Source organism: Glycine max, chromosome 12 (assembly GCF_000004515.6).
Source record: "Glycine max cultivar Williams 82 chromosome 12, Glycine_max_v4.0, whole genome shotgun sequence".
Taxonomy (NCBI): Eukaryota; Viridiplantae; Streptophyta; class Magnoliopsida; order Fabales; family Fabaceae; genus Glycine; species Glycine max.
Window position 1 is genome coordinate 38,925,255 of NC_038248.2, and position 8,693 is coordinate 38,933,947.

At 26.0% G+C, this 8,693-nt stretch overlaps 1 protein-coding gene across 1 annotated transcript; it reads right to left on the reverse strand.

The window, feature by feature from the left end:
• Window positions 1-2,236: 2,236 nt before the first annotated feature.
• LOC100793396 (probable histone H2A.3) lies at window positions 2,237-3,018 on the reverse strand. Its single transcript, XM_003539519.4, has 2 exons — window positions 2,776-3,018; window positions 2,237-2,590 (listed from the first exon to the last, which is right to left on the reverse strand). Exons 1-2 carry the CDS (start codon window positions 2,962-2,964, stop codon window positions 2,360-2,362), a joined length of 420 nt encoding a protein of 139 aa, XP_003539567.3. The 5' UTR covers window positions 2,965-3,018; the 3' UTR covers window positions 2,237-2,359.
• Between the last annotated feature and the right edge of the window lie 5,675 nt (window positions 3,019-8,693).

Here is an 8,693-nt window from a genome sequence, read left to right on the forward strand (position 1 = left end):
GGATTAAAAGGAGATATTAATTACGTGACGTGAAGTAATCTTATAATTTCTCCTCTCTTTTTTTGTTTGTTTGTTACAATGCTAGTTACGTGAACTAATTTTATTCTTAATTTTTTTTTTAGTTTTTAAACAATTTTTTATGCTAAAATATAATTTTTTTTCCTTTATTTATCATTTAATTTAAAATAGAGATATTTAGGTTTACAAATTTTCAAAATAAATAATATGAATCCTCTGCAGATTTTAAAAGTTGACTATTAATTAGATAATGTTGACCAGCATAATTTTAGTTTTTTATATTTATTTTTTAAACGTTAAATAAATAATATGATTTACTATATATTTAAATATAAAAAAAATATAAAATTCCCTTCCACTTCCTAAAACCCCAACCTCCACCACCACAGCACACTGGTGTAAGGTGTAAGGGTATAAGGAATACAAAATGTATTATTTTTTTATGATTGAATTTATAAAATTATGAAATTTTTTTATTAATGAATTATTTATAAAATATATTTCTATTATTTATGGATTTTTTTTAATTTTTGCTTCAAACCCCAAAATTGTGCGAGACAATACTGAATATATGGGATAGCGAAAGTGGAGGCAAGCATGAACAACATCAAGGTCACATGCTTTTAGGGGAAACTAATGGCAATGATAAATAGAAGGACCCATAACCCTTTGGCTTGGTTCTTATTATTGAAAGAAACTTTCAAGTATGGCATGAATATCCCAGATGAACTAATGATCCTGATTACTCATAGTAACATTAAACAAGTTTAGTTGCCTTAGGGCCCACAAAAGTGCTACAAGCTTGAGAACTAAGACTTTTCTCGACAAACTTACTTTACTCAAGCAACAAGCAATTGTAAACGGTTGATTCCTTGAGGAGATTTTCAAGGGCCACTCAGATCCTAAATATCACACTAAGGCATTTAATAGATAATGAATTTTTAACTAGTATAATTGTTCTGCAAGTCCTCATACTTTTTATCAAGTTTTTAATTGGGTCCATGAAATTCTTTTCTTTTAATTAAATCTTGAAATTTTATTTATTTTTTAATTGGGTCCTCCAGTTTAATTGTCATTATGAAAAAATTAAACACATAAACATAATTAAAGGCGAAGACAATGGACTCGTGCTTATGGAGTATGTTATTAGTACAATTGAGTCAAGTGTGAGAGATTTTTATAGAGTCTCTCGCAATTTTTATAAGCCAATTCAATCCAACTATTCTTTTAAAAGATTCTCATAATTATTTTCCTTTGGGAATTGAAATTCTACAAAAAAAAACTCGCATAATTGATTTGGTTGTGTTTATAACACACTCCAAAAGCATAGTCCACTTTCTACACCTCTAATTAAGTGTTTGCGGTTAATTTTTCATAAGAACAATTAGACAAGTGGACTTAATTTAAAAAAAATATATAAAAATTCAAGGGTTCAATTAAAAGAAAAAAGTTCAAGAACTAATTTAAAATGTAGTAAAAGTATGAAAATCTACAAATCAATTTAACCTTTTTTAATACACATCTTATAAAATATTTCATTTTTCTTCGTTTTAATTAATGGGAGAAGAATAACAAATAATAAATGCACAATAACCACAAATGAATGCATAATAACCATCGACCTAGTGACGGAGAAAATATGAGAAGAGATTGTATTTAGATATGAGAGGTTTATATGGTGTGATGTGTGGAAATTGAGCCAATGAGAGAGTGAACAACTCAAATCGATGTTGGTTGTCATTGGATTGCGTTGCCTATGGACGATTTAGATCTTGTGTGTTTATTTGATTAAAGACTCTGAGAAGAGTTGTGGATCATTGTAGGCCAATGGATTAAGTTGGACTTTGGATCTAGCTAGATTTTTTCCTAACTAATCAAAATTGAATGAAATTGAACATCAAACTAATTTAAGGTCAAAATTAAGAATTTGTGTTTTGTCTTAATAATCTATGTTGAACTATACTTGAAACCTTTCACAGGTGGATGACTCAAATGAAACTTTAATTATAATTGGAGAACAATATCAAATGTATCTAGAAACTATATATAAATCTTGTTTTTAATTTAAATTGGATTTTGTATCCATGAAATTACGAGTGTCCATAGGATAAATTAGAATGAGTTTATTGTTATTTTTATTTGACTTGAAATTTTGATAGAATTATTATATGAATCTAAACTAAACTCAATTAAAGATACAATAATATATGAGAAAAGATTGACATCAACCCAATTTGTTATCATATTATGCCAATCTTGACATTATGAATTATTCAATCATAAAGAACCCATATTACAAAAGGGGAACATGGGTCAAACTTAAGGCAAAAAAAAAAAACATTTAAGCATCATTGTCATTGACACTAGCACCCATAAAGGTTGAGGTCGAGGTCCCAACCTTCTTAGGAAGCAACATGCTGTGAATGTTAGGCATCACACCACCATTAGCGATGGTCACATCTCCGAGAAGCTTGTTTAACTCTTCATCATTCCTAACTGCCAATTGGATATGGCGAGGCATAATTCGAGTCTTCTTGTTGTCCATTACAGCATTTCCGGCCAACTCTAAAACCTGAACTCACCAAGTGCAAAATAAAACTTAATATTGATTAAAGTAAATTCATCATTTCAATTATTCAAAGTTTATCATTGAAACAAAATCATTCAGTAAAATTAGGGGAAATAAGCCTTAATTTACAAACTCTAAATCCAATGTCAAAAACAAAAAATAAATCGAAGGCAGTTAAGGAAAATTACCTCAGCAGCAAGATATTCAAGAACAGAGGCGAGATACACGGGAGCAGCAGAACTGATACGCTCAGCATACTTGCCAGTCTTAAGGTATCGAGCAACACGACCAACAGGGAATTGGAGACCAGCTTTGTTGCTTCGCGAGATGCCCTTTTTGGTTGTGCTAGATCCTTGGGCTTTGTCGTGGCTCGCCATTGCTGAATTAAGGATATATGAAGGGGGTGAAAAGGTTTCAATGACAAAGAGAGAAACAAAAAGGGTGATATGAAGCATGTTCAAGCAATTGCTCGATTTATATAGTAAATTGTGTTGGAACTTGGCCAATGAAATTGAATGACATGGATCGACAATGTGTGCTGTTGGATTAGATTGTAATGAACGATTGAGATGAGTTTTTGAGTGAACTGGTTGACATAAGTAACAGAGGTATTAGTACCACAAATTTAATTACGATGCTAGAGCATGTCACCTTGATAATGTATGTGAATATTTTTCCTCTAGCGTAATTGAGAAATTAATTTAAGTAATTTGAGAATTTTATTGCTAAGATTCAAATAAATATGAAGAGCTTCACATCTTTGTTACTTATTTTTTTAAAATTAAATGGTCATGAGTGATAATTATTTAACCTTAAATATGTAGTTTTTATTAAGAATATGTCACATTTTTTTCAAAAAAGAAAATCCACCAATCTAATGAAACTCTAAATTCTATTATCAATGATGACAATGAGATTTAAATTTGATGTAGTCTTGGAAAAATGCTTCTCATTTATAAATTTGTAAGTCTTGTAAATGTTTTCAAAATCCAAGGAGCTATTGGGTAACTTAATATAGCAAACAAACTATGATACTTTTTATGTTGAATAAATACATTTAATCAATCCAAGGAACAAGATGATAAAACAAATAAAGAAATTTAGGAAAATGCATGAAAAAGGTACATTAATGAAAATACAATATGATTTAAGTTAATGAAAAGATATGATAGATGTGTTACATGAATTACTCAATAACCTATTATTTATTTAGCAATTATTTTTTACTTAAATAATATAAATTGATATTTTTTTATTTATGGCTTACAAATATGAAAATGAAGGATTAAGATAAAAAAAACGATCTAGAAAATATCAAAAATATAAATAAGGAAGATTTTTTGTATCAAACCCAAGTTCATTGCAGCAGCTATAAAAAGAAAGTCAAGCCAAGGAGGAAAGGGACGGAATCTCACAACCCACGCACTGGGTCTATCCCTTAAGGGAAACCATATTTCCTTAGTCATTCCTCTTTTCTTAATATTAGTCATCTATCACCTTCTTCCATCTACATCAACCTCTTAAGTGTAAAAGTCTATCATGACAATAAGAGGCTAACTCCCTTAGTTAAGACTTGAGAGGCCTAAAAAGCCAACAAATGTATTGTAATGTTTCATATTTATCAATGTAATCAGCTGTTTTCTTTCCTATTATCCTTTCTTATTTTAATTTCATGTATCATTCATTATTGCATCATCTTTAGGGGTTAGACGCTCGGGAAACGGTAATCCTTAATAGAAGTACAAGAAAGGTCTTACATGCATTAGTTTTAGGGGTTAGTTGCTCAGGAGACGATAATCCTTAACAGAACTGGAAAAGCGTATCTCAACATTGCATTTCTAGGGATGGAGTGACTTTGTTGTGCCTTTGCATACATCTTTACACTTAATGTTGTCTATGATTCTATCTTTGCAAAGGGATTTCGGAGATAGAATACATAAATTAGGCTATTCATCGTGAGGGATCCAGGTTTAGCATATTAGTAGATATGGGTAGGAAAAATTCACCAAATTGATAGAGAAAAATCTAAAATAATACATCCTAGGCAAATAAGGTAGGCTAGGTCCCAACATTATCACATTTTGAGAATTTATCTTCCTCTATCTTCATTTTATCTTTTATTCATCTTATCTTTTATTTTTCTTATATTATCTTTCTTTATCTTCTATCTTCTTTTATCTTTATCATCTTTTAATTTAAATATTTTATCTTTTCTTTCTTCTATTTTTATCTTTAAATATTTATTTTTTTTCTAAATCTTTATCTTATCTCCTATCTATTATTTCTCGATCTCTTGCTTTTAAATTGGATTTGCATCAATCTACGTACAACCAAAGTCTCTGTGAATTCGAGACTGGAACTTCCAAGTACTTTACTACTTGTAAAAAATTGGTACACTTGCCAATTACTTACCTTGACTTACAATGTGATGATACCTATTATGGAAACTCTAATAATCCATGTTGATCCTATAGAATAGAAGTGTATTGACATACTTGACTAATCATGATTAATCACTTGAAAATATCATTCTAGTAAAAGTGTGAAAATTGAAGGCATTAGTATATTAATGACACTTCTTATGGTCGTGCAAGCCTTCCTATACTACTTTCAAGGGTTTAGCTTGGTTCCACATGGGCATGAAAAATATAGACCAAGTTGCATTTTGACTCTAAAATAAGTATGCTTATTCACCAATATGAATTATTTAAAATGGAAGAACTTGAGACTATTGATCAAATGTTTGTATGATTCTAAACTAGCTATCACCGATAATCTAAGATCTCTTGGTGAAACTTATGAATTGTGATCATATTACAATAATTCTTTGAAGTTTGCCTAGACAGTGGAGACCACAAGTTACAATTCTTTGTGCTCCAAAAGACTTGAAGACTTTACTTATGGATGAACAATTTGATCTATTATGAATGCAAGAAAACTATTATGTTTAACTAATTGTCTTAAGAGGATGATTACATTCATCCATCTTATGAAAGTTGTGTATTGTCTTTTAAGTTTGTAAGACTAATTTGTTTAATTATATTATGAAAACATTAATCGTCTTAAAATACTTTTATAAAACACTTAGGGATTGTTAAACATCTTTTGCCCTAACAAATTAGTGCCTAAACTTGATTTATTATTTAAACATATCAAATTAAACATGCTCAAAAATATAAATTTTGAGTTTGATTTGTTTAAGTTCTTTATAAATTTAGAATTTTAAAAAATTCTTTATAACTTTATTGTTTTATTTATCTATTCAATTTAATTTTGAAATATTTTTAATTTTTACTAAGTCATAATTTAATATAATTTTTTCACACTAAAAGTTGAAATAAAAGTAAAAACAAAAATATTTCAACATTAAAAGTTATATAATGATAACTTTAAAAAATAAATTAAAATTTATTGGTATCTATTTTTTTAGATAACATTAACAATATTTTATCATTCTTCACTGGTGCACAAAAACATAAATTATTTACAAATATTTAATGTCAACTTTATAAAAGTTTAACTTAATTCATTTTATTTATATAATTAAACCTGAACTTCACCTTATTTTTTTAAAAATAAAGTAAAATATTTTGGTCAAATAAATAAGTTTGAATAATTTACTAATAATTTTCCGACAAAATAATTTACGAATTATGTAACTTATTTATGTCATATTGACAATTACAATGTACGAGGACAAAACTTTAGAGCCGCAATGTATAAAGAAAAAAAAAAGAAAAATGAAAAGAGAAGGTCAAGTTTATGAGTCATTATCCTTTTTTTACTATATTATTATAATATTTGTAGTAAATGTGAATTTCGATTTAAAATTAATGATTTATAAAGGTCTCGAACTTGTGTAAACTTATATTTAAAATTTATATATATAAAAAAATATTATTAGATCAAAAATAATTGTTACAAAATTTATTATGTAAACTTATATGTGTATTAAGTATACATTATAAATTTTAGTAATATATATTGACGTTAATTATTTTTTAACATAATTGGTCTATTAGACCATTTGGTTAGAACGTTGTGCTAATAATACAAAAGTCATACCTTTTACCACTGAATGTTGATGTTGATCTTTAAATCGAGTGAATAGTGAATTTAATTCTCGAAATTGAGAGGTGTTAAAACTTTTTTGTGTCGACAGATTATATTTTTATTTAGACAAAAAATCTTGAATTATATATTTGACTAAATTACACTTTTTTTTATTTTGTTTTTAATAGTTCTTTTGGTCTTTCATCTTTCGAAAAATTAATTTTAGTTCTTTATCTTTTACATTTGAGTTGAATTGATCTTTTCAAAATAATAATTTTTTATTTATTTATTTTGGGAATGATTTTGAACTTGTTATTTATTGATTCAAAATATGAACCTTGTCCCATTAGATTTAACTTCCTACAAACTTTGAAACCCAACTAATGTTCAAACCAAAAATGGTTATAGACATGATGAAAATTCAGTTTTGTGAGTATTCAAAAAAAGATTATATTAGATTTTTCAATCTTTTAATTGCTCATTAGATTCACTTTTCATAAATTTTCTCAATGTTTATGGCTTTTTTTTAGTTCAAACATTAGTTGAGTTTTATAAATTTTACGTATGTGAATTCAATATAGGCCAAGTTTTACGTCTTGTATCAATAAAAAAAAAGGAGTTAAAAATTGTATTCTAAATTTGAGTACAATAATTGTTTTAGAAGGATCAATTTAACCCAAATTTTAAAGATAAAAGACAAAAATAATTTAATTTTAAAATTAAAAGACCAAAATGAGTCTTAAAAATAAAATACTTGATAAAAGTATAAGTTTTGCCTATTTTATGGTCATTTCATATCTACAAGCTCCGTTCTCATAAATACTATATTTAATGCTATTGAACATAATTTTTTCAATTTAATATTCATTAAGTGTGATGGATGAATTTGAACATATTAAAATAATTATTATATAAGTTTAAATATAATTGGTCCTTCTTTTGTGCTCAATTCATAATGGTAGTTATTTTATTTTAAAATAGAGATATTTGATTATTATAATTTAGATAATTCATAATTTTATCCCCTATTCTTAATTTTACCTATATTTTTATTTTATTTTGGTCTTATTAAGCCCTAACACATTCATTTAAGTTACCATTAATAAATATTTCATAAATTAAAATGGAAAAAATAAAAGAAATAAACATGGACAAATTAAAGATTTGACCAAAATCATAATTTTAAAAAAATATGAGACCAAAGTTAGTTTTAAACCTAAAGTTTAATGCCTATATATATAAATATATATTAAAACAAAAAAGTTAATGTATTACAGCATATATTACATTAATCATTAAAAATTAGACTTAAATGCAATTTTGATCTTTCTATTTTACTCAATTTGTAACTTTGGTTCCTCTATTTTAAAATAGAGATTTTAGCCCTTCTATTTCAGAAATTCTATAGTTTTGATCTTTCTATGTCAAAATAGAGACATTTGATCTTTTTATTTTTAAAAATATGTAATTTTGCTCCTATCTAATATTTTGTCTATGTTTTATTTAATTAAATTTTATTATAGTACTTTAAATGAATATATTAATTGGACTAAAATAAATGAAATAAAATATAGGTAAAATAAAATATTTTTTAAAATAAGGAGACTAAATGTCTTTATATTGAAATAGAAGGATCAAAATTACGTAAATTTTGAAATAAAAAGATTAAATATCTCTATTTTAAAATAAAGATACAATGTACATTGAGCAAAACATGGAATCAAATTACATTTAAGCCTAAAGATTATTCTTCAATAACATTAATTATAATATTGATTGTTATAATAAATGCAACATTTATTAATATAATAAAAATTGTATTGTATTGAATGTTATTGAAATAATAAATGTAGCATTTAATGTTATTGAAGAATAAATTTTAATAATAAATAATAAATGTAATATATATTTTAATATATTGAATTTTTTTCTTATTATTTTATTGTTTAACAACATTAGTTGACTAATTTTAAAATAGAAAAATATAAATACATTGAATAACATTAAACAAAATATTTATGATTTCAATAATATTCATGTTTATAATGTATTT